Consider the following 27,089-nt stretch of genomic DNA (forward strand, 5'->3'; position numbering starts at 1 on the left):
TAATTAGAGTAGTCAGAGTACTGTGAATAGATGGATGCTGACGTGCACTGTGACATAGATTTTTGTCAAAGTTCATACTGCAAACGTGTGGTGTTTAGTAATCCATATACAAGTGATATTCTAAGGATTTTATCACGTAACGGTACTAAGCAAAACTTATTATCAAGTGTAAATACGTGACGATGATATACTAATTTTAAGTGGTGACTATAGTAATATTTGTCGTAATGCATAGCTCTGAATATGACTCTATGAGACTGAATATTGCAATGATGATCAGTAGTGAATGAACTTCTATACATTAAGATGAAAACAGACTCCTAAAGGAGAGCAAACTAAGATATATCTCATGCGTGTGTGGATTTACTGTAGGGAATACTCTGTGCTATGTCTATATACTTAGTAAATGAATGATATAAATGTAGGACTTAAAACTCACAGTACTACATAAGGAGTATGTCAAGAATATTTTTACGAAAACACCGAGGTTAATAAACATATGTGTGTTTGTCGTGGTGTGATACAATTAATAGTTTTTTGTTTCATGGGAGGAGTCAACGAGACAACTGAGGCAGTGGCAGCCACGTGTCGGACAGCCCCACCGGTGATCCCACCACAACAGCTCGGGACGCGTGCTCGAACAGGAGGCGACTGACACGACAACTGAACAACAGTCAACTGTCGCAGCGAACAGCTGCTCAATAATGCAGAGTAATCTTAATGTGGCCGTGCTGCTAATACAAGAAGCGGTCGCATGGAAGAAACTTAAATCACATCCGTCGAGATGGCGCCGAGTTCCTGTATATGGTCGTAGAGTCATCTCGAGAGACGACCAGTTAACGACATCACAGCTAAATAAAGGCAGACAGATCATCTAGTGAAGAACCGTCCAGCCAAAAATCATGAATAACTTGATTGCACGGACGGATCGCATAATCGAGAGATGTCCGACCGTCAAAAGCGGCACTACACGAAAACTGATAATCTGCATAATCAAACGTAGAGATGTCTAATCAAGAATACTAACAGTTCGACAGCATGGACGGATAGCCAAATCGAGAGATGGCCAGCTGTCGAATACATAAAAAGTAACACCTGAATCTGTCTGCCATTTGAAACCAGCAATCTAACTGCATTATTATTATTATGTAGCCTCATAAGAAGAAAAATGTCCTCACTGCATTCCGCAGTAGAGCTGCAGCCCAACCGGGTGATGTGATGTGGATCTTCATGACGCTGCTTGCTGCTGGGCCCCTATCAAGTCTCAAGGCACATGAAATATATGAAATTTATATGTGGTGGCTACCCAACAAATATGTAACAAATTAATGTACATTTTGTTCGAAATATTTGCGGCACGTACAAGCGTCACTGTCAAAGATCGATGTATTCGTTCTTATATCATCATAATGAAAGTAAGGTCAAGACCCAAAAACAAATAAGAAAAAAGTCTCAAAGGATACCCAAAATTCAAAATAAAGAAAAAGTTATCGTAGGTAGTAACCCTTATGGTATTAGAAGAATGCTAACCGTGTAACAAGTTGGCTCAAATGGCTCTGAGCACTATGGGACTCAACTGCTGTGGGCATCAGTCCCCTAGAACTTAGAACTACTTAAACCTAACTAACCTAAGGACATCACACACATCCATGCCCAAGGCAGGATTCGAACCTGCGACCGTAGCAGCCGCACGGTTCCGGACTGCGCGCCTAGAACCGCGAGACCACCGCGGCCGGCGTGTAACAAGTAAACGGTTACCATGCTGTGGGGGAGCAGGGGGGTGGGAAGGGGGGGCTGGGGGGGGGGCAATGTAACACCTTGGATCAGTTTACAGTGATAAAAGCTATAGAAAGAATAATTTAAAATTAAGAATAGAATTTTTAGAGGGGAAAATAGTGTAGAATCAGAATTTGGTAATTGCAGATAAAAGTTATAGTATATCAGCAAGTAGTTTAACGTCTAAGTATAGCAAAGCCACGGAAGCTCCGTCATGGAGAAGACAGTGATGTTAAACTCTTGTGATGAAAGACCTATACAAAGGCCTGATCGTCATTATTGCCGCCTGTTTTCCTTGATTGTTTCGTTAAAGGGCAGGGAACCCATGTCAGTCAGCAAGACAATAATTAGATTGGACTTTATTGTGTTAAGATTCACGATAAGATGTTAGAAAACTACAGATATTAAAAGTGATGTAGTGTACGATCTCGGACTGTTGGTAGCAATGGAGTATTAAGGGGATTTTGGGACTTTAGTGCTAGATTGGAACTTTACGGACATATAGACGACAGAAACTCAAATTATCTGCTGATACGAGTCAATTCAGAAGTACCGGTATTCAGATGTTAATGTGTGGACTTTTGAAAGTGTCATGTGCCATTAGTTGCAAATCTGGATGTACAGCGCATGCATATTGGCATTTGTGGGCTATTTAGATTCCTCCAGGCTAGGAACCCTTTAAATAGACCATCATCCATCACCGTCTTAATCCTTGAATATAGAGTGAAAGTGAAATACAAGAGTGTTGTACTTATTTCATCTACATAGTACTAATCAGTGAAGGTTTTACAGGTTTACCAAAGCTATTCAGCAGTAAGTCAGCACCATCTAGCAGAAAGTGTAGGCATTAACTAACACTCTAACCAAAGTGAATGTTTACGTGTTTTATGGGCTGCTTAATATGAACTTTTGTGTCTCTTTCACGTCCCCACTCCCTCCGAAAGGTGGCGCAGGCTGTCTTAATCAGAAAAAGGGAGAGTTTTAGCCGGGCAAATTACTAAATAAAAGCAATATCTACAAGAATCGCAGTAATAGCGAAACACAAGGCCTGCACCTCATCGGAGAGTCGTCGCTGTCACGTCGGGAAGTAAAGCCAGAAAACCTACCGACAATACGTATCTACAAACAGACGTTGACTTGGAGTATATAAAAAGGGAATCACAAGATAGTTAGGGATGCTCCAGTGCGTGGGTGGATGGGTGTTTGTGTATGTATGTGTGTCTACTGCTGACAATGGCCTTAATGGCCGAAAGCTAAAATTGTGAGAATCTTTTTGTTGTGCCTATTGTGACTCAGTATCTCCGCTATATGGTGAGTAGCAACTTTCCTTCTCTGGTATTGTTACATTCCATCCTCTATTTTGTATTCTTTGATTTAATAATGATAATAATAATAATATGCAAAACACTAACATGAAATGTTTACAGAAGAATTGAAAAACAAGTGAAAACAGCATTGGAGAAGATCAGTTTGGATTCCCGAGATGTGTAGGAACACATGAGGCAATACTGACCTGCAACTTCTCATACAAGAGAGGTTAAGGATAGGCAAACCTACATTTATAGCATCTTTGGACTTAGAGAAAGCTTTTGACAATGTTAACTGGAATACTCTCTTTCGAATTCTGAAGGTGGCATGGATAAAGTACATGGAGCAAAAGGCTATTTACAAATTTCTACAACTTGTACAGGAACCGGACAGCAGTTACAAAAGTCGAGAGGCATGAAAAGGAAACAGTGTTGAGAGGAGAGTAAGACACGGTGGAAGCCTATCCCCCCGACATTAGTCAATCCGTATATTGAGGAAGCAGTAAAGGAAACAAAAGAAAAATTTGGAGTAGGAATTAAAGTCCAGGGAGAAGAAATAAAAACTTTGAGGTTTGCTGATGTAATTCTGTCCTAGACAGCATAGGACTAGGAAAAGAGCAGTGTCTTGAAAGGAGAATATAAGATGAAAATCAACAAAAGCAAAGCAAGGATAATGGAATGCACTCAAATTAAATAATGTGATGCTGAAGGAATTAGATTAGGAAATGCGACACTTAAAAGCAGTAGAGGAACTTGCTATTTGGGCACTAATGTAACAGATGATGGTCGAAGGAGAGAGGATTTAGAATGTAGGCTGGCATGGCAAGAAAAGTGTTTCTGAAGAAGTGAGATATGTTAACATCTAGTGTAGATTTAAATGTCAAAAAGCCTTTTTATGAAAGTATTTGCATTTAGTATGGCCATGCATGGAAGTGAAACACGGACGGTGAACATTTTGGACAAGAAGAGGACAGGAACTTTTGAAATGTGGTGCTACAGGAGAATGCTGAAGATTACTTGTGTAAGTCAGATAACTAATGAGGAGGTACTGAATAGAATTGTGGAGAAAAGAAATTTGTGGCACAACAGGACTAGAAGAAGGGATTGGTTGGTAGGACACATTCCTGGACATCAAGGGATCACCTATTTAGTACTGGAGGGAAGCTTCAGGGGAGGGTGGGGGGAATAATTAAGAGTGAGAGATCAAGAGATGAATACAGCACTCAGAGTTAGAAAGGTTTATGTTGTAATAGTTGTTCAGAGATGAAGAGGCTCGCACAGCACAGAGTATCATGGAGAGCTGCATGAAACCAGTCTCTGGACTGAAGACCACAACAATAACACAATAATAACTGAAAATACATGGCATTTCTTTCTCACTAATTGTCATTATGTGTGGACCAGCATTCCGAGTCTCGACAGTTTTACAGTGCATTCTGGTAGAAATAAACACAAAAATTAATGAATTCCATCAACATATATCATTTTGTGCAGAGTGGCCCTGTGTTCATCATCTTTACTTCACCAACCACACTTGGCTAAAAGGTGAATAAGTAATTTTACAAAATAACATTTAACTTACCAATGGTAATATTTTTTTAAATCTTGAGAGATGTTCTTAGATAAGTATTTTTTTCTCTTGTTTTACTCAAAACTGGACTTATGCCCTTTCAATGTGGACTGATTCACTTGACCTAATGTTCTAAACCTATGTTACAGGTCACACAAGATAATATTGCCCCTGCTTAGAAACTCATTCTTGTCCTGATTGCTACGCACTTCCATCCCTTTGATCTGAAATGGCGGCCACCTCCACTGTCAATGGTCTGTCACCTACCAGCCTGTGTACTTCTGAGCATTCTCATTGCTATCTCTGTCCTACACACGATGGCATCAGTCTCCATGTGATGTACAGAAAATTGTGTGCAGCATCATAAAATTGGTGCCAGAAGAAGGTGAGGGAGTAAAAATAACATTAAAAAGTGTGTTGGAGAGGGTGGCAGCAGCTGCTGGAGTGTCCTATCACACAATAAATATAATAAAGAACAAGTGGGAATATGTAGCTACAGGTACTTCTCAACGCTTACCTATTCCAGGAATAATGCAGGAGGAGGAGGGAAAAATTTTACATTTAGATAATTTTGATTAGCAGTTTATCAGGAAATGAATACATAATTTGTCCATAACACATACACAGTATGTGACAGTCACTAGTTCCATTAATCGGAAAAAAAACGTCATTTAAAGAAGGCATTTCATCATTAATGTCCTTACTACACGAGTTAGGCTACAGGTACACCAGATTCTTTTTTCCCCTGCCTTATTTATATGTTTAAACGTTTGTATAATTAACATTGTGTAATGCTGTCCCTTCCACACCAAAAGATCCCGCCCATGCAGCCTAGCCACCAGGGGGTGGTGTCTCTGCAGTGACACAATGACAAGAACTCTCTTACCCAATATGCTGAAGATCTCTCCAGGCCTTCAAAGACAGGCACTATCCCCCAGACATAGTCTCCAAACAGATTGCCCGTGCCACATCCTCACACACCCCAGTCCTTCCACCAACCACAAGAACCAGCTACAAACGAACACCCCCTTTATCACCCAGTACCATCCCAGAATGGTACAACTGAACAACATTCTTCTTCAGGGTTTTGATTATCGTCATCACACTGTAGAATGACGGACATCTTACCCAAGACCTTTCCTCTCCCTCCTAAAGGGATGCTCCATCGCTCACCTAGCTTTGACAATGTCCTAGTCCATACCTAGGCCATTCCAAGTCCCAACCCCTTGCCACAGGAATCATATCTTAAATATTCCAGTCCTGTCACAGGCTTATCCTATCCCGTATCAGAGGTCAGCAACCGTGTCATGTATCAGCTCCGCTGCAAATAATTGCACAGCTTTTTATACTCTTACGACCACCAATCAGCTGTCCACCAGACAGTGGTACACCACCTGCTGAACATAACAGCTTGATTTCAATGGCTGCTTCACTACCTGGGTCACCTGGAGCCTCCCCTCCAACTCCAGCTTTTATGAACAGTGACGATGGGAGTTATTCTCTCAACACATTCTCTACTCCTAAAATCATCCTGGACTCAACCTATAACAACCTACTGTCATCACACATTTGACCCAATAGTTTCCATCCTCTGTCATATCATGCCCTCCCTATTCATGTACCTTCACCCACATAGTGTGCCACTCTCTTCAAATGCACCTGCCCATCTTTTTTCACTTCCATTTTCCTCTCCTTTACCGCTGCTGCCCCTCCCCCCCCCCCCCCCTGCCCCCACCAGCCACCTCCCTCCTCCGCAGCCCCCCCCCCCTCCCATTGGTAAGCGTGGCCGACCTGTTTTTGCCATTGAGTCCCTGCAAGCTCCACCAGACAGCACTCCCCCCCCCCCCCCCCCCACCTCACCTCACCTCCCCCATCCATATCCTGTTATCCCTCCTCCATCCCCACTCCTCTCCAGATTGCTGCTTTAGTTCAATGTAACAGCTGCATTCCAGTCAGAATTGCCAGAGTTACAGATTGCTGCTTTTGTTCAATGTGACAGATGCATTTCAATTGAAACAGCCACAGTTGTGGTTATGTGTGTGAGATGTGCTTGTTTGTGTGAATGTTTGTTTTCTGTAGAAGGCTTTGGCCAAAAACTAACTTTGTAATCGTTTTTTTGTTGTGCCTATCTGCAAGTAAACATGTCATCTTTAGTGTGAGTAGCAATCTAAACTTTTCCTAATACTGTTAATGTTCCAGTGTGGACTTTCTATTGTAATGTTTATCAGGCAGAGCAGGCCATGAGAACCAGAAAGAAGCCAGTTGAACACTTAAATATACTAAGTAAACATACTGATTTTCTGAGTACTGAGAAATTACTGTAAAAAGGGCAGATCAATCACGTATGCTGAAAAAAGATATTCAAGGTTCTCACATTACACACAACAAGTGGTCAGACTAACCAACTAATTAACTGACTAACAGATCAAGGGAGAGAATAAAAGTGACATTTTCAAAAGAAAAACTCCTCGCTGTAGCACGCACAGACCATAAAAATCATGTATCATGTGAATGTATAGCTGTGCAGAATACAATAAATTATTTGTTTCTTGCAAGTAAATAAATGATTCCTGTGAAGAAGTAAAATCTAGCTCTGCTCCATATTCACTTTTAATGTCGAAGTTAGGGAGTAAGAACAGCAGATTAGCATTCAGAGATGATTGCTGCAAGTTTTTCATGGAAGTTATTTGAGCTATTACTATTCACTTCAGACACTTCCATAAAGCAGAACTGAGTTCACTGAATTACTGTATTTTTTGTATCAGAAGAATAGACCTCCGTTATTGGGCTCAATTTTGAAATTTTGTATTTGTTGAGTAATTGGCCACACTGATGTAAACTTTAATATGCTGTTAGCAGACTAGTTACCTGTAGCTACGAGTTATGTGAGAGATGCTTTGACTGCTGAAGGCTTCAGCTGTCCTAACTGCACCTCCCATACCACACATTGCCGTTAACCATGATACCCTCCCCTGCCGCACTATCTGCACAGATAAGGGCCAGGTAATTTTGTGCAACCTATATAAAAAAAACCTGGTGTATCATTTACAGAAAGCATTATCATCACAATACTGAAGAAGAAATGAACAGACAAATGTGAACAGTATCAGACTTTGAACTTATAAACTGCTGACTAGAATAGCAACAAAAAAGGTATTACAGTTAAATATGAATGGCAGGGAAAAACATTGTTTATTTGGAAGAAACTGAGAAAACTGACTGAAGTTGTGAGCTGGTCCATTAGGTAGGCCTGAGACAATCTGTAAATGCACTATCAGCAAAAGCAAGCTATTTGGGTTTGAGTCCTTGTCCAATACAGTTTAATTTCTTGTTAGTTGTTCATTTTCTTATAAATGTCAACTCAACTAATAATACTATTTATTTCTTTACACAATAAAACAAGTAAATTTAAATATCTATTCATTCTCTGACAGTTTCTGAGTTTATTCTCTGATAATGCTATCGTGTAACAAAAGAACCATGTAACATGGGGATTTTTTTATGTTTGTATTACTTACAGGTTCTTTTTTAATGTGTATGGCATCAGGTGGAAAACCAGTTTCTTCCTCTGAGACAAACTCCTGCACAGAAAGAACAGCAGTTACACATCAAATCAGAAGTGGAACAAAGGAAGAATGAGAAACTAAATAAATTATGTGACTATATTTGCACTACTGACATAATAAGATATACTTCTCACAGTAGAAGCATTGGGAATACTCAGACTGCACTAACGGCAGTCCAAAGACTTATTTCATGCAGTTTTATACACTAGGATATCCTGTGAAGGTCTTTTGTGCTCTGTAAAACAACTGCATCCTATAACAACTTTAATCTGCATACTGTAGTCAAGCTTTGGTCTTCCTCCATAATATTTATCATCCAAACTCCTCTTCATTACCAAATTAACAAGTCTTCAATGCAGCAGGATGTGTCATTATACATATATCCCTTCGTTCAGTCAAGCTGCGCAACAAATTTCTTTTCTTTCAAATTAAATTCAGTAGTGACATTTTCCACATCACTGTTGACCCCAGTACAGGGACCCCACTGCTATATACATAATGCACATCTAGTGGGTTAAAGGGTCTGGTTCCTCACCCAATGTACTTCTCATCTTGTCAGTAACTCCATTGTGCCCTAGGGCAGTCTTTAGTTCACATTTATTTATTTACACCACATTTATGAGGAATGAGGATTGCTTCACCTCTGACTTTTGGAAATAATTACCACACCCCTCTTTTTTGTACATATGTGATATATATCCTTGTTACAACACTATATCCCAAACACATAATGAATATTGCAATTTTTTGACTGGATTAATTCTTTCCTCTGCTGAAATTACAGTGATGCTTCAATAGTGATGCAGTGAAATTGAGTAGTTACACCTAGGATGAATAACTTTCTTTGGATCAAAGCTTTGAGTTTATCATTCCTGTTCGATTAATGCATAAATTGTTAACAGTGATAACACATCAGCAGTTGTAAATGACAGTTGTAATTGAGGGTGAACAAAATATTTTTGAATTCAGAGGAGGAAACTGGTGATTGAAATTTTGTGAAAAGATCTGGCTACAATGAAAAACTCATAATGACTGCAACCCAAATAATACACATATCATATCAGTAAATAGTAGCCCCCATTTCGCAGTAATGCAAAATGAACTGTCATCCTTTTAACTTTATCTATCTCCTGCAGCAATACTGTCTGGTAAGGATCCTATACTTAGCAGCAGTACTCCAGAATAAGAAAGACAAACACAGTATAGGCAGTCAAGTAAATTTGTTGCATCTTCTAAGTGTTTGGTTTGACTCCCCCACAACATTTTCTAAGTGATAGTTCAATTTAAGTTGTTCATAACTTTCATCTCTAGGTATTTAGCTGAATTGGCAATCTTTCAAGTTTGTGTGATGGATTGTATAAGCAAAACTGAACTGGTATCAGTGAAATATGTCTATAATTCAATGGATTACTTTTATTTCTAGGGTGTGTGTGTGACCTATGCAAATTTTAAATCCTTATGTATGAATCTTTCATCAAGCGAGTGGTTGTACATGATTGCTAAATGTGGAGCTATTACATCAGTGCACTCTGAGGGGAACCTAATCACTACACAGTCAGTACTAGAAGAACTGCCTTTATTAAGTTAATTTGCAACGCCAAAAGTACAAAGGGCATTCAAAAAGTTTTATACAGTCATCTCTAATTTTTTTATTTTGCGCAGGAGGAGAAAGAAATTTTTTGTGAACATACTTGGAACATTTAGCTATAAGCTAGTAATAAAAGTATTTTCTTTTATTAACAGGCGAGCCATAATGGACTGTTCCTCTTAAAGACCAGCAATGACTCTGCCACATCGATTCATAGGAAGTAGCTCCCTGTTTATGGGAAGGAGACAGTGGATCACAGCAGTATACAGTGGTGGTTGCAGAGGTTTAAAGAAGGTGATTTCTCTCTATTGGACAATCCACGATGTGGTAGACCATCGACAGCAGACAGTGATGTGAATAATGAGACCATTGATCAAATCATCCAAAATGACAGATGTGTGACGACAAGACAGCTTGCTGAAATGACTCTTCTATCACTGGGTAGTGCAGTATCACTGGAACAGTCACTAGGGTACAGAAAAATCTGTGCACGTTGGGATTATTGACAAGAGAAATGAAAATGATGAGGAAGAATGTTGGTTAGTTTAAAAGAAGGGAGAGTGGGGAAAGGGGGGGGGGGGGGGGGGGATCAAACTGCGGGGTCATCGGTCCCTTGTTCCCAGTAAAATAGCTACACAAGGGAAAGAAGAGAGGAGATGTACCGCGCACACACACACACACACACACACACACACACACACACACACACACACACACACACACACACACAAAAAAAAAAAAAAAAGGGAAGAACCAGAAGAACGACAGAAGGGCAACCAACACTACTGTGCACAAAACAGAAAAAGAAACCTCAGGGAGAAGCAAGAAACATATAGAAAGGGTAAAAAAAAAGACAGCAGATGACCGTGGCTGGCCAACCATGAGAATAAAAAGGAAAAGCCAGCCATTCTGCGGAACATTAAAACATCCACCCTAAAAGCATTAGAGTGCAGAACACAAAGGGGCAAAGGACATGTGCTAAAATTTATACAGAATGATAAAGCCCACTGTCGTGTACAAAATGTGAAACTGAATTAGTCGATGATGCATTGTCAGCTAAAATTAATGGCAATGAGTCTGGTAACCGAAGAGTTCGTCAGAGGGCAGCGAAAGGAGGACAGCTCACCAAGATATGGGTCACTGTCAGCCGGGTGCCGCACCAACACTGAGGTGGGTCATCACGGCACAAGCGGTAGTTGTGTGTCGCCCAAGCATGGCCAATGCAGTGCCAGCAGAGAACCACAGAGTTCATGCGAGAGGCTCTCATGGAGGACTGCCACAAATTTGTAGTCTCCTCAATGGCACGAAGTTTGTTGTTCGTGCTGAGGTTATGCCATTTCGACACCCAAAGCCACAGAACCTTGCAGTGTAGTAGTGAATGCAGGTCAGTTGCAGAGAAGCCGATCTCCATAAGCTGTTTCCACATAGCCTGTTTGGTCAGCAAGTTAATTGCCAGGGATTCCGACGTGACCTGGGATCCAGACAAACACCACTGAACAACCGGACCGTTCTAGAGTGTAGATGGACTCCTGGATGGTCACTACCAAAGAATGATGAGAGGAATACTAGTCAAGGAGTTAGTACAGAGAAGAAATGACTCCTCAGGGCATGAACAGATGTGCTCAAGAGCACGAGATATAGCCACTAGCTCAGCAGCGAAAACACTTCAGCCATCAGGCAAGGAATGCTGTTCAATATGTCCTCCATGGACATACGCAAAGCCGATGTGGTCCGGTACTTGTCAAGAACTGAGAGGAAGTCGCAGAAGAGAGTCACAGGGTTAACCGAGTCCTTAGGGCCATGTGAAAAGGTCCAGGCGAAGCTGCAGCCTAGGTGTACACCATGGAGGTGTACTTGAAGGGACTTCAAGTATAGGTGGTAAAAGCAAGAACTCCAGTTTGGGATCAGACATGAACTGCAATTGGAAGCCCTGACCTAGGCCGCTGATGTGGGAGATGAACCGCCATGGGTGGGAAAAGAAGACGGCGATTCGGATGTGCAGGAGAACTATGAACATGTGCTACGTAACTGGCCAGCAGTTGAGCACACCTAACCTGCAATGGAAGGACTCCATCCTCCACAAGGACACTGGTCACTGGACTCGTCCTATAAGCTACTGTTGCTGGGCAAATGCCACAGTGGTGGGCTGGGTCGAGTAAATGCAACGATGAGGACACCGCCGAACTGTAAACCAGAGTCCCATAGTCCAGGCGGGATTGAACAAAGGCTCTGTAGAGCTGCAGCAGCGTAGAGCGATCTGTACCCCAGTTGGTGTTGCTCAGACAGTGGAGGGTATTGAGGTGCTGCCAGCAATTTCACTTAAGCTGATGAAGGTGAGGAAGCCGAGTCAATCGGGTGTCTAAAACCAGTCCTAAGAATCAATATTTCTCCACTACAGTGAGTGAATCTGTCATTAAGGTAAAGTTCTGGTTCTGGATGAACGGTACGAAGCTGACAGAAGTCCGGACTGCGCCTTGTGGATGGCTCCCTGTAGGCGCCACTCAGCAACACTAGTATTGGTGGAGCTGTATGAAATGCAGAAGTCGTCTGCAAACAGAGAGGGTGAGGTGGACGGCCCTCCAGCTGTTGCTAGACCATTAATGGCCATTAGAGCCCTGCAGGACCCCATTCTCCTAGACATGGGATGAAATATGAGAAAGTATGAAGCAACAGGAAATTTTGTATAAAAATCAGGAGTGGGCCTCGGAGACCCCACTCGTATAATGTGGCGAGGCTACGATGTCGCCAGGTTGTGCCATACGCTTTTCATAAATCAAAGTAGATGGCAACCATATGTTGGTGCCTGGAAAAGACTGTTCGGATGGCAGACTCAAGGGACACAAGATTATCGATGGTAGAACAACCCTGGTGAAGCCGCCCTGACATGGAGCCAGTTGGCCATATGACTCCAGGACCCAACCCAACTGCCGACACACCATATATGCCAGCAGCTTACAAAGAATGTTGGTGAGGCTGATAGCTATCCACATAGCCGGGTTTGAGCATCGGAATGATGGTGCTCTCCCACTACTTTGATGGAAACAATCCATCACACCAGATCTGGTAGAAGATGATGAGGAGATGTCCCTTGTAGTCAGATGAGAGACGTTTAATCATCCGACTGTGGATCCAATCTGGCTCAGGAGCTGTGTCGGGGCAATGTGCAAATGCACTGAGCAACTCCCACTCTGTAAATGGGGTGTTATAGGATTCACTGTGGCATGTAGTAAACAAGAGGACTTTCCCTTCCAGCTACCGTTTTAGAGTGCGAAAGGCTGGGGGATAATTCTCCGATGCAGAGGCTCGAGCACAGGGCTCTGCAAAGTATTCGGCATACGCGTTTGCGTCGGTACATAACACACCATTTATGTTAACACCGGGAACATCTGTTGGGGGTCTGGTACCTGAAAACACGTTTGATCTTTGCCCAGACTTGGGAAGGTTCTGTGTCATCCGTATTCTGACAGCCACAGCTTGAAGAAGGGTTTGAAGGGGCACAGGTTCACTACACACCAAGTTAGAACATAAACGCAAACTCCACCTGACACTCGATTATAGTCGCTACAGTTCCTGTAGTATTCCTTATAGCTGCGGAGGGCATGTGTCTGCATTGTTGGGAACCAGGTCTCCTGGAGGGCAAAGCAGATAGCAGATGTAAAGCTTAACAGTTGCTGTAGCTCAGCCAGGCAGTGGAAAAAAACTGGCACAATTCCACTGGAGGATGATGCCATCATGAGAAAGGAAAGGCATGTAACATTCAATGTGGCAGTCTACGCCTAATGGTCACCTGCTGCCACTAACTGTTTGCCTGAGCAGTCTATATCCATCGTGTCTGAGGGTCCAGCGAGATATAGGTCCTCAGTGGATGCAAGAATCTCCACCTCATCTGCAGATGCAGAGCTTGTAGGTAGCGGTGGTGTGCCATGGCAATTCTCTTGGTCTTGGGGACCTTCTTTTTGGATTTCTCTTGCTGCTCCTTGGGTTCTTCTGGCTGTGAGGACTTCACTGATTCAGTCTCTGGGACTGAGGATGAGCGTGAAGCCCTACGACAAGCTGCTTTTGAGCTCTTCAGCCACTAGCACATGTCATCTTTCTCACTAGCAGAAACCTGGGAAGGGGGTGACCCAAGGAACCCCTTCCGAGCAAGAGGAGCCAAAAAAGACTTACGCTTCATAGCCAAAGGATGTAGGTTCTCAAATTTCCTCTTATCCTCGGTGTAGGTCAGTCGGTCTAGCATCTTATATTCCATGATTTTCCTCTTTTTCAGTAAAATACTTCAGGCTGGTGAGCAAGGTGAATGATGCTCTCCCCAGTTGACACAGATGGGAGGGGAGGCACACGGAGTATTCGGATTTGATGGACATACACAATCTCGACATGTGATACTGGAAGTACAGCGGGAAGACATATTGCCAAACTTCCAGCATTTAAAGCACAGCATCGAGGCAGTGGAGGGATATATGGCTTGACGTCACAGCGGTAGACAATCAACTCGACCTTCTCAAGTAATGTGTTACCCACGAAGGCCAAGTTTAAGGCAGTGTTGGCAACCTGATTATCCCTCGGCCCCAATGGACACACCAAATGAAATGAACACCTCACCACTCTAAATTGGCATGCCGATCATCATCAGACAGGAAAAGAAGGTTCCTGTGGAATTTAATACCCTGGACCGTATTTAAGCTCTTATGGGGCGTTAAGGTAACAGATACATCCTCTAACTTGTTACAAGTGAGTAATGCTCATGACTGGGCAAAGGAAGCTGTTTTTATCAAGACTGACCCAGAGCGCATATTGGACAAGCCCTTCACCTCCCCAAACTTGTCCTCTAAATGCTCCACAAAAAACTGAGGCTTCATGGACATGAAAGATTTCCCATCAACTCTCATACTGGGGCGAATAAGCTTCACTGCCATCCTTAGCCTGGCATTCCTCCCACGGTGTGGCCACAGAGGAGAATGATTTGGGGTCATATTTCTTAGCACTGAAGTTAGACTTTGCCCGCTTAGAGACTGCTGGTGGCGGGCCACCAGCAAGAGATGACATACAACGCTTCATGGCACGTCATCCGCCCTGATGCCACTCACTCCAACCAGGGGCCCTCCCCACGGGTTCCACCTAGCCTCAGCAAGGGCCACCTGGCAGGATGACCTTTGCTGGGAGTCCCGATCCTATTCTGTGGCATAAATGGGGATTTAACAGGACAGGCATCAGCACAGTGATCCCTGTGTTGTCAGGGGGCTGCAGCCAACAGGGTAATTGTGGTTCCACCACAACGGAGTGGCTACCGTCCTGGATATGAGGTGCTAAGAAGTCCACGGTCATCATCGGCACAGAAAGCGACACTGGATAGTGCATGGTGGAAAACACACCGAGAAAGGTGTCCTCACCCAAGAGATAGAGAATGAAAGGGACTGCAATACAATGACAAGAAAGCGAGCTGAAGGTCTCAAAGCATGATGGACACAATGCACCATGTAAGGTGCCCTTCCCCAATTGGCTCACTCTTCAGGAAAATTTGGGAAGATGGTGGTCAAACCTGACAGGGGTCCACCACTTAAGGCCAAAACACATGAGACTCCTTTTAGTCACCTCTTACGACAAGCAGGAATACCTTGGGCCTATTTTAAATCCCGGGCTCCCATGGGGGAGAGGAAGAACGTGTCCGAGGGTCTCACGAAGACCTTTACTGAAGAGTGGAAACAGTGTTTTGATGGCGTCATTACCCAGGATGAAACACAGTTGTTTTTGTCCGAACTTGAGAGCAAAACCCAATCCATGGAGTGGTGTCATCCGGGTTCCCCTCTTAAGCAGAAGCCAAGACTTTCACGAAGAGCACACTGAAAGGTGATGACCTCCTCCTTCTGGGATCAGAGTTGTGTCATTTTCATTGACTTTTTGGAACCTAGCTCCACAATTAATGGGGACAGTTACTGTTTGTCACTGGACAAGCTGCAACATACCATCGAGACCCACAGACCACAGCTTCAGGGTCAGATCATCAGACTACACCATGACAATGCCAAACCTCATACAGCCTTTATGACACAGGAGAAAATCAGGAAAATGGGTTGGAAAACAGTTCTTCATCCTCTCTACAATCCACACTTGGCTGTGCCTGATTTTTACCTCTGGTCATCTGAAGGCCCACCTGCATGGTAAAACATTTGGTAGTAACAAAGACTTTATGGAAAGAACGTTGGGCCAGATGTGTCACAGCTGATGGAGGCTACATTGAGTAGGCTCAATGTATAGCTAAATGTTCCAAGTATGTTCACAAAAAATTTCTTTCTCCTCCTGCAAAAATAAAAAAATTGGAGAGGACTGTGCAAAACTTTTTGAATGCCCTTTGTATCTACTTCTAAGTTACTGTTGCTGGCACCATTGATGTTACCTTCCAATTGTTTAAGTCATGTAAAAAGCTGTACTTCACCACATGATTTATTCTTTCAAAACACATTGGCGTTTGGCTCTGCGTGCAACATCATCCAGTTGCTCACTTAGCAGATCAAGTTGAAATAAAACAGTGTCGAACAGCTAATAGTTGTATCAATGATCTTTAACCAGTATGAATCCTTCACTCTGTTGTGCCACTTGTGCCATTTTGAAAGCAGGATTCGAACCCAGAAACTCACCTCACACAGACTGTGTGCTTCCTAAATGAGCTATCTGGGTACTGCTACTCTTCTGCCAGGACTTCTACCCTGCAGCTCACATTGCGCTGCAGAATGAAAGATTCATTGTGAAAAAGTGACCTGGGCTCTGGCTAAGCCATTTATCTGCAATATCTTTTCTTCCAGGGCTGGTACACCATCAAGGGATGCAAGTCATCATCTGTAAAGTTTTGAAATGTACGAAAAAAGGTACTGGCAGATGTGAAGCTGTGACACCAGGTTGAATATTGAGCCTGAATCATTTAACCACTGAAGGGAGGGTTCTGGTTTAGGGTCCAAGGCCAGCACACAGTTTTAATTTGCTTCAATGTTTCAATGCTCTTGACATTCCTACACAAGTACAGTAGAATGTATCCTACCACCTGCAGGATGTAGATAACCAGAAAAGGAAGATGGCGATGCCACAGGTGCTGTGATACAATTAACTGTAAATTAGCACCTGCAGGATGTAGATAACCAGAAAAGGAAGATGGCGATGCCACAGGTGCTGTGATACAATTAACTGTAAATTAGGGAGGCAACAAAACATGAGACACAATTCCACAGGCTAAGCTCAGATGTTGAGAATGTGATAAATTCCACCATTTGGACTGGTTCATAAAGTTGCATAAATCTGTGGTAATTAGAAAGACGATGTAGTTCAATCCCCCACTTCCCTCCCCTGCCCTTCAAGGGCAATTCATTCAATTTCACACAAGTGGCTTGGAGATTTAAGCAATTGGATCTGGTATATTGTTTTGAAAGATAGGAGTGCCCCACTAAGTGTGACAGGACCAGTAGTTTCCTATAAAGGATGTTAAAAAAAGTATGCCGTATCTTGAGAGGTAGTACTATGGACCAAAATATGATAAAGCCCAGTAGACATGGGCTTTAAAATGCTTACCTGCAGAGTTCTGAGCACTTGTTTAGTAGAAGAGATGTTTCACAGCAGCAAAAATGAACAAGTACTCATAGATCTAGGGGTATGCATTTTAAACCTCTTGTTTACTGGACTTTATACCTTGTGACAAAAGATGGAATACTTTTATTTAAACAGTCTGCATACATAAATGATCTGACAGTTACAATGAACAGCATCTGAGGCTTTTTGTTGATGCTGTAGTGTAAGGGGAAGTGTTGCCAATGAATGGCTGCAGGAGGATACAGTATTACTTGGACAGAATTTCTATTTGGTGTGATGAATGGCAGGTTCCTCCAAATGTGGGAAAATGCAGCTTAATGAAGAAGGCAAGGAATAACAATCATGTAATATTTGAATACAGAGCTGGTGGTAGGCTGATTACCACAGCCACATCATTTAAATATCTACATGTAAAGTTGCAAAGTGATGTGAAATGGAATGAGCACATAAGTTTGGTTGTAGGGAAGGCAATTTGGAATACCTACCATGCTGGATTAAAGAGTAGTGATACGGTGCTTCACTGCCACTGAAGTAAGACATCGAAGTAATTCAGAGGTGTGTCGCTAGGTTTGTTAATGGTAGGTTCTATCAACAAGTATTATGGAAATGTTCAGGAACACAAATTGGAATCCTCAGTTGAGAGATGACATTCTTTCCACAAGATACTATTAGTGGCCGACTGCAGAATGGTGCTACTATGCTCAACATACAACTTGTGTAAGGGCTGCAAAGAGAAGGGAAATCAGGGCTCATAGGATGCGTATAGATAGTCATTTTTCCCTTGCTCCATTTTTGGTTGGAACAGGAAATTTAATGACTAGCAGCAGTAAAAGCTACTCTTCACAGCGCAGTGTAGGATGGTTTGTGAATCTTGTATGCAGTGGTTTGTGAATCTTGTATGCAGACGCACAATTTGTGTGTTTCTGATTCCTAGGTAGACACTGATTTGAAATACAGAAAAAGCAAAGCATTTTGTAAACAGTAACACATCACTTTCTGTTTATCACATCATGAAGGAGAGCCTACAGGGATGTGGAATGATTCAAGCTACAGATTAACAAGCAGAGCACAGCCACTGTAGGCTACTTCAGTACAGCACACAAACTACTGAATATGACTAGTACTGATCTACTTAGGAGGGTGTTGTCATGATGTTTTAATTATACCCACTAAAAATAAAATTACTTAACTACTTTCTTAGTTTACAGGTACATGTTTGCAGTGTTGGTACACATTCAAACCCTGTGCTTAGTACTGTAATCCACAGCTATGGGAATTAAAACAGAATGACACACCCATTCTCCACTTCAACACATTTTGTTTTAGCTCATCTAGCTGGAACTGTGGTAGAAAGTTTAGAATATGTACCATGATTGCAAACATACATCTGCAAAACAAATAGGAAAAAAATTATGTAACTTTTTTTTTTCAAGATAATAAATAAGACTTTATGATTACTCCTTGTACATTACTAATTATAGGAATTAAATCTAGACTACTATAAAACAAGGCATCACTTACATCTTCCTCCACCTTAAGTGGGTCATGTGCATCATTATCTTCAGGAGTTTCCAATTTCTGCAAAAGTTAATGTGGGTTATATTCATTTAGCTTCACCTATAACACACTATATACACGGACTTAGCAAACATCATGGGATAGTGGGACACAGATGGCACAGGTGTGTTCCATGCGTACCATACACCACCTGTGCCAGATGCAGTTCAATACAAGACCTTCTGAGAAGTGCCTGTGAAAGAGTAACATGCAATGTCATCAGGAACTGACGCCGTTCAAAGCCCTTCAAATGGGGTATGGTTGTCGGAGCCCATCAGATGGGAATTTCAATTTCCACAGTGGTGCACGAATTTGGGTTCACTCGTTATATTGTGTCGACACTAAATCGTGAATGGTTGAACGAGTGTGTCACAGTTCACAGCAGACAAACTACCAGTTGTCCAACCATTCTCAATGACCGTGACGGGCGATGTACGAGACAGATTGTCAACAGAAGCAGGAGGGCAACAGTGCAACAAATCATGGTTCAATTCAACACAGGATGATGCATCTTCCAGTGGACAATCCACAGGAACATGGGTTCCATGGGGTGTGGGAGCCAGTAGCAGACACAAGTGCCACTGTTAACCTGACGTCAGTGAGCACTACAGCTTGCATTTGTCAACAGTCACCAGGGATGGATTTCATGGACCCCACCTGCCAAATATACATGCTCCAAGGCGACAGTGTCTGCTATGGTTTCGGGTGCATTTTCTTGGTATGGAATGAGCCCTCTAGTTTTTCCCGAACGAACTTTGAATGGCCCGTGTAATGTTCGTCTGCTTGGGGACCATCTCCACTCATTTTTGGTCTTCCAGCACCCTGATAGTCCTACCACATCACCTGGAAATGGTTCCACGAACATGCAGGGCAATTCAAAGACTGAGATGGCCACCCCGGAGTCCAGATTTGAAATTGTATCTGGGATGTCAAGGAATGCACGTTGTGTGTTATGGATCCTGCACCCATGAACAGACCAGAATTGGCTGCCACTCTGCAAATGATTTGGTGTCAGCTGCTTCCAGAGGAGTACCAGGGACTTGTAGATTCACTTCCATGGCATGTCACTGCAGCCTGCAGGACCAGAGGCGGACCCACATATTAAGTGCATGTCCCATGGCATTTGCTAAGTCAGTGTACACACATGCAGCAAATAATTTAAGTGCTTCTGCAAAGAATAATTTCTAATCTGGAATTACTGAAACCTGATTCAGCAAAGATACATCACAATCAGCAGCAGCAATTCAACATCAAGTGCTGGAGAAAGCCCTGCTCTAAACTTCCCCTTACTTCATGCTCTTCATTTTATACACATTCATGTGGCTCCCATATGTTTTCTAATGTCATCAATTTACTTTTCAATAAGACATACTTTCCTTATCTCTTGGAACCCTACAACGAACTTCCCTGCTCTGCCTCCTACCATCCATGCACCTGTCTCACTCATAACCACTTCATGTGTGTATTCTTTACCATCATAATTGTGGTTTCCACTCCAGTCTGCTATCTGGTCAATTCGTTTGTTTTTGAGTATCTTCTAACAATTCTCATCATGTATTTCTCAACTGCCCTCAAGGAGGCCTCAGTTTATGAATGGTTTTCACTCTGAAATCCACATCTCACTATCAAACAAAATGTAGCACATTCTGGAAGTGAACTTCAATTTTAAACACTATGAAATTTAGTTTTGGAAACATTGTTTAGTTTACCAAAAACACTGTTGTTGTTGTTGTTGTTGTTGTCGTGGTCTTCAGTCCTGAAACTGGTTTGATGCAGCTCTCCATGCTACCCTATTCTGTACAAGCTGCTTCATCTCCCAGTACCTACTGCAACCTACATCCTTCTGAATCTGCTTAGTGTTTTCATCTCTTGGTCTCCCTCTACGATTTTTACCCTCCACGTTGCCCTCCAATGCTAAATTTGTGATCCCTTGATGCCTCAGAGCATGTCCTACTAACCGGTCCCTTTTTTTTCAAGTTGTGCCACATACTCCTCTTCTCCCCAATTCTATTCAATACTTCATCATTAGATATGTGATCTACCCATCTAATCTTCAGCACCACATTTCGAAAGCTTCTATTCTCTTCTTGTCCAAACTATTTATCGTCCATGTTACACTTACATACATGGCTACACTCCATACAAATACGAGGGTCAGTCAAAAAGTAATGCCTCCTATTTTTTTTTTTCTACGTTTAATTGTCAGGAAATTTAAATGCAATTAGATAGGTTGAAAACCACAACATTGAGGATCATTTTGTCATTTTTAAATGTAATCTCCGCCCATCTCTACAGTTTTTGTCCATCTTTGAACAAGGGCATGTATCCCAGCACGGTAAAAATCACAGCTCTGCTTCCTAAGCCATTGACGCACGGATGTTTTGACGGCCTCCTCATCTTCAAAATGAATCCCACGATGAGCTTCTTTTAGTGGCCCGAACAGATGGAAGTCTGATGGTGCCAGGTCAGGGCTGTATGGGGGATGAGCAAAACTTCCCATCCAATTTTGACAATCTAGTCAGAGGTGTGACGACTGGTGTGTGGTCTTGCATTGTCATGCAAAAGAAGAACATCTGCCATTGATTTTGTTGGGCGAACTCGCTGAAGACGTGCTTTAAGTTTTTTGAGGGTTGTGACGTATTGAACAGAATTTATTGTGCAACCCTGCTCCAAAAAATCAACCAGAATCACACCCTCTGTATCCCAGAAAACTGTTGCCATAACTTTCCCTGCCGATCGCACAGTTTTGAATTTTTTCTTCCTCGGCGAGCTTGTGTGACGCCACTCCATTGACTGCCTCTTTGATTCGGGTTCAAAAAAATGCACCCATGTTTCGTCCCCGGTCACAATTTCTTTCAGAAACTCATCTCCCTCCAAACGGAAGCGCTGCAAGTGTTGGGAGGCTATTGTTTTCCTTGCCTCTTTATTCTGATCGGTTAACATTCTTGGAACCCACCGTGCACAAACTTTTGAGTACCCCAATTGTTTAATAATCGTGATCACACTGCCTTTACTAAGAGAAATAATGTGACACACTTCATCTGCAGTCACCCGACGGTCACCACGAATGATGTCATCAACTTGCTGAATGTTGTGTGGAGTCACTGCACTCACCGGCCTGCCGCTCCGCTTTTCGTCAGTCAACGGTGTTTGCCCTTCAACTTCCTTACAACGACGAACCCATCATCTAACAGTGCTGACATCCACTATCACAACACCATACACCTTCTTCAGTCTTTCATGAATGCGTATGGGCGTTTCACCTTCTGCATTCAACAATTCAATCACACAACGCTGTCTCAAACGAACATCGATGTCGGCCATCTTACAAACTTCTGCTGTGCTGCCACCTGTTGACACAGAAAGTTACTACTGCAGTGGATTGCAGAAGAAGGTTTGAGGAATGGCGCCAAATTGAAATTTTTCACTTAACTTAATTTTTTTAAGTAGAAAAAAAATGGGAGGCATTACTTTTTGACCGACCCTCGTACTTTCAGAAACGACTTCTGACACTTAAATCTATACTCAATGTTAACAAATTTCTCTTCTTCAGAAACGCTTTCCTTGCCATTGCCAGTCTACATTTTATATCCTCTCTACTTCAACCATCATCAGTTATTTTGCTCCCCAAATAGCAAAACTCCTTTACTACTTCAAGTGTCTCATTTCCTAATCTAATTCCCTCAGCATCACCCGACTACATTCCATTATCGTCGATTTGCTTTTGTTGATGTTCATCTTATATCCTCCTTTCAAGACACTGTCCATTCCGTTCAACTGCTCTTCCAAGTCCTTTGCTGTCTGTGACAGAATTACAATGTCATCGGCGAACCTCAAAGTTTTTATTTCTTCTCCATGGATTTTAATACCTACTCCGAATTTTTCTTTTGTTTCCTTTACTGCTTGCTCAATATACAGATTGAATAATATCGGGGAGAGGCTACAACCCTGTCTCACTCCCTTCCCAACCATTGCTTCCCTTTCGTGCCCCTCGACTCTTATAACTGCCATCTGGTTTCTGTACAAATTGTAAATAGCCTTTTGTTCCCTATATTTTACCCCTTCCACCTTTAGAATTTGAAAGAGAGTATTCCAGTCAACATTGTCAAAAGCTTTCTCTAAGTCTACAAATGCTAGAAATGTAGATTTGCCTTTTCTTAATCTTTCTTCTAAGATAAGTCGTAAGGTCAGTATTGCCTCACGTGTTCCAACATTTCGACGGAATCCAAACTGATCCTCCCCGAGGTCCGCATCTACCAGTTTTTCCATTCGTCTGTAAAGAATTCGCGTTAGTATTTTGCAGCTGTGACTTATTAAACTGATAGTTCGGTAATTTTCACATCTGTCAACACCTGCTTACTTTCGGATTGGAATTATTATATTCTTCTTGAAGTCTGAGGGTATTTCGCCTGTTTCATACATCTTGCTCATCAGATGGTACAGTTTTGTCAGGAATGGCTCTCCCAAGGCCATCATTAGTTCCAATGGAATGTTGTCTGCTCCCGGGTCGTCGTTTCGACTCAGGTCTTTCAGTGCTCTGTCAAACTCTTCATGCAGTATCATATCTCCCATTTTATCTTCATCTACATCCTCTTCCATTTCCATAATATTGGCCTCAAGTACATCGCCCTTGTATAGACCCTCTATACACTCCTTCCACCTTCCGCTTTCCCTTCCTTGCTTAGAACTGGGTTTCCATCTGAGATCTTGATGTTCATACAAGTGGTTCTCTTTTCTCCAAAGGTCTCTTTAATTTTCCTGTAGGCAGTATCTATCTTACCCCTAGTGAGATAGCTTCTATATCCTTACATTTGTCCTCTAGCCATCCCTGCTTAGCCATTTTGCATTTCCTGTCGATCTCATTTTTGAGACGTTTGTATTCCTTTTTGCCTACTTCATTTACTGCATTTTTATATTTTCTCCTTTCGTCAATTAAGTTCAATATTTCTTATGTTACCCAAGGAGTTCTACTAGCCCTCATCTTTTTACCTACTTGTTCCTCTGCTGCCTTCACTACTTCATCCCTCAAAGCTACCCATTCTTCTTCTACTGTACTTCTTTCCCCCATTCCTGTCAATTGTTCCCTTATGCTCTCCCTGAAACTCTGTACAACCTCTGGTTCTTTCAGTTTATCCAGGTCCCATCTTCTTAAATTCCCACCGTTTTGCAGTTTCTTCAGTTTTAATCTACAGTTCATAACCAATAGATTGTGGTCAGAGACCACATCTGCCCCTGGAAATGTCTTACAATTTAAAACCTCTGTCTTACCATTATATAATCTATCTGATACCTTCTAGTATCTCCAGGATTCTTCCATGTATACAGCCTTCTTTCATGCTTCTTGAACCAAGTGTTAGCTATGATTAAGTTATGCTCTGTGCAAAACTTTACCAGGCGGCTTCCTCTTTCATTTCTTAGTCCCAATCCATATTCACCTACTGTGTCTCCTTCTCTCCCTTTTCCTACTCTCAAATTCCAGTCACCCATGACTATTAAATTTTCATCCCCCTTCACTACCTGAATAATTTCTTTTATTTCATCATACATTTCTTCAAATTCTTCGTCATCTTCAGCGCTAGTTGGCATATAAACTTGTACTACTGTAGTAGGCATGGGCTTCGTGTCTATCTAGGCCACAATAATGCATTCACTAAGGTGTTTGTAGTAGCTTACCCGCACTCCTATTTTTTTTTTTTAATTCATAATTAAACCTACTCCCGCATTAACCCTATTTGATTTTGTGTTTATAACCCTGTATTCACCTGACCTATCCATTTCCCTTTTTAAATTTTCTAATCTACCTGCCCGGTTAAGGGATCTGACATTCCACGCTCTGATCCGTAGAACACCAGTTTTCTTTCTCCTGATAACAACTTCCCTGCCCGGAGATCCGAGTGGGAGACTATTTTACCCAAGAGGACGCCATCATCATCTAATCATACAGTAAAGCTGCATTCCCCCCGGAAAAATTACAGCCGTAGTTTCCCCTTGCTTTCAGCCGTTTGCAGTACCAGCACAGCAAGGCCGTTTTGGTTAATGTTGCAAGGCCAGGTCAGTCAATCATCCAGACTGTCGCCCCTGCAGCTACTGAAAAGGCTGCTGCCCCTCTTCAGGAACCACACATTTGTAGGCCTCTCAGCAGGTACCCCTCCGTTATGGTTGCACCTACGGTACAGCCATGGTTCATGGGGGAGGACCGAAACCACTAGATGTCATTAATACTTTATCCATTTCTATTCCTGTACACCCAGCTGTCACCATAAACTGCCCTAAATAAAAAAATCATCAACCAGTTTTATTGCTTCTTTATTCATTAGCAAAAGTCTCTTATGACTGATTTCTAGGCCCACTTCAAATTTTTTTATAATAAATCCTTCCATTGTTGATGAAATTATCTGCACTATAAGCAAATGAAACAATATTGATTGAAAAACCAAGTGGTTCAGGTATGTTCCATTAACATATATTATCTTTTCACTTTCCCAATTTCGGTGTCTGAAAAATATTTTCTAGAACTACTGTGAATGTTATATTATTTTCTTTTTCTTTTTCTTTTTTGCATATAAACAGTCAAAAGCTTCCACAAAAATAATGAATTCATACAAAATGAGAATTAATTATAGCTGTTTCATTCTATAATTCCATTCATTGGTTACAAACAGAGAAGACAGTCACTAATTTTATACAAGATGGGTGAATTAGATTTTGATCAGATGAAGGAACGAGTGGCTTCTGCAATGTATATATGACATTTGGTATCAATATTACACATTCAGTAGAGCATTGTAAACTGAGTATTTTGAGGTTAAAGAACTAATCATCATATGTTAATACTTAGGTTTTATCATCATAAGTGCAGTAGCCACCAGAAAGATCGCGGGAGGTGCACATTGGCACGGCGCGTCATGTCCCGTCCACCAGAGGGCACGCGAGAAGTCGGCCACGAACTCTGCCGACAGAACAACAACAACCACAACTCAAGCAGCACAGGCCGTGGCCATTCAGTCCACATCGGGCATGCCTAGGTCACAGTTCCCAGTCTACACTAAGTGAAGCGCGATGGAAAACGTGAACCGTGTTACTACACAGCTGACGACGAGTAGGGTCGTCCTTTCGCGTATTGCGTCGTCGTTCCGAATTTGCAGCTTATCCACGGCACGGAGGATTTAGTGCGAGTTTTGGCTGCACAGCAGACGGAGCTCATGGCCACCATGAAACAAGTGCTTCCGGTGTTGCTCTCCACGCCGTCTGCTCGAGCACCATTCCCTCCTCCCTTTCCCCCGTACGACGAGACGGCGGAGGATTGGGTCGCGTGTGAACATCGCCTTCAGCAGCATTTCCAGGCGTTTCATGTTACCGATGCGGAGGTATGTCATGCTCTTTTCTTGTCTCGGATATCTCCCTTGCTGTATCAAGTTTAGCGGCAGCTAGCGCTGTTACAGGAACCCTCGTCCTTATCTTTTGACGCACTGTGTTCATTGCTGTCTTCATACTATCGCCGCACGCATGTTGTGGCGGCTAGGGTCGAGTTCTATCAATGCAAGAAGCAGCCCCATCAGTCTCAGCGGGCGTGGGCCACTACCCTGCACGGTCTTAGTCGCAAGTCTCATTTTGTCACGGAGCAGTCGCGAGAGTCGTGTGCCCACATTATGGTGCGCGACGTCATTGTTCGTTTGGCCCCTGATAGGGAGGTCCGGCAATGGGCCCTGCCTGCAGTTACAAGACCCTTCCCTTGAGGAAGTCCTGTACATTGCTCAATTATATGAAGTCTCTCATGCCGCAGGTCAACAGCTGGAGACGTGGTGCAACGTCGCGGCGGTTCAGGATGGTGCAGCCACGTCCACTCCGTCCGGGGTGGACGACGTGCGAGTGGTACAATCCAGCCGTTACGGCCGCTCCCGCACGACGCGTACACAGAGTTCCGGCCGCCGGCCCCTGTTACCGTCCCGTGCGTCATGCTATATACATCACGATCAATCGGATTGCCCCCCGCATTGGGCCGTTTGTCGCAAATGTAATAAAAAAGGACACATTGCTAAAGTTTGCCGCTCAGCCTCAAAAGAATCAAAGGAAGCAGCTACAGAAGACATGGACGTTGACATTCAGGAAGTTTCATCGGCCCAGGCTCCCGACGCATCGGCACGCAAACT

At 42.7% G+C, this 27,089-nt stretch overlaps 1 protein-coding gene across 5 annotated transcripts in view; it reads right to left on the minus strand.

Annotated features, from left to right (window-relative positions):
• LOC126292290 (gastrula zinc finger protein XlCGF52.1-like) overlaps window positions 1-27,089 on the minus strand; it is a 352,295-nt gene that overhangs the window by 260,357 nt on the left and 64,849 nt on the right. For 4 of the 5 annotated variants that reach the window (XM_049986209.1, XM_049986208.1, XM_049986206.1 and 1 more), the window contains exons 4-5: window positions 18,904-18,960; window positions 8,172-8,234 (exon numbers count right to left, since the gene is read on the minus strand). In XM_049986209.1, coding sequence (XP_049842166.1) covers window positions 8,172-8,234; window positions 18,904-18,960 — 120 coding nt within the window. The remainder of the gene's footprint in view (window positions 1-8,171; window positions 8,235-18,903; window positions 18,961-27,089) is intronic. The other variant, XM_049986207.1, reaches the window with a different exon arrangement.

This window comes from Schistocerca gregaria, chromosome 9 (genome assembly GCF_023897955.1).
Source record: "Schistocerca gregaria isolate iqSchGreg1 chromosome 9, iqSchGreg1.2, whole genome shotgun sequence".
NCBI classification, from domain to species: Eukaryota; Metazoa; Arthropoda; class Insecta; order Orthoptera; family Acrididae; genus Schistocerca; species Schistocerca gregaria.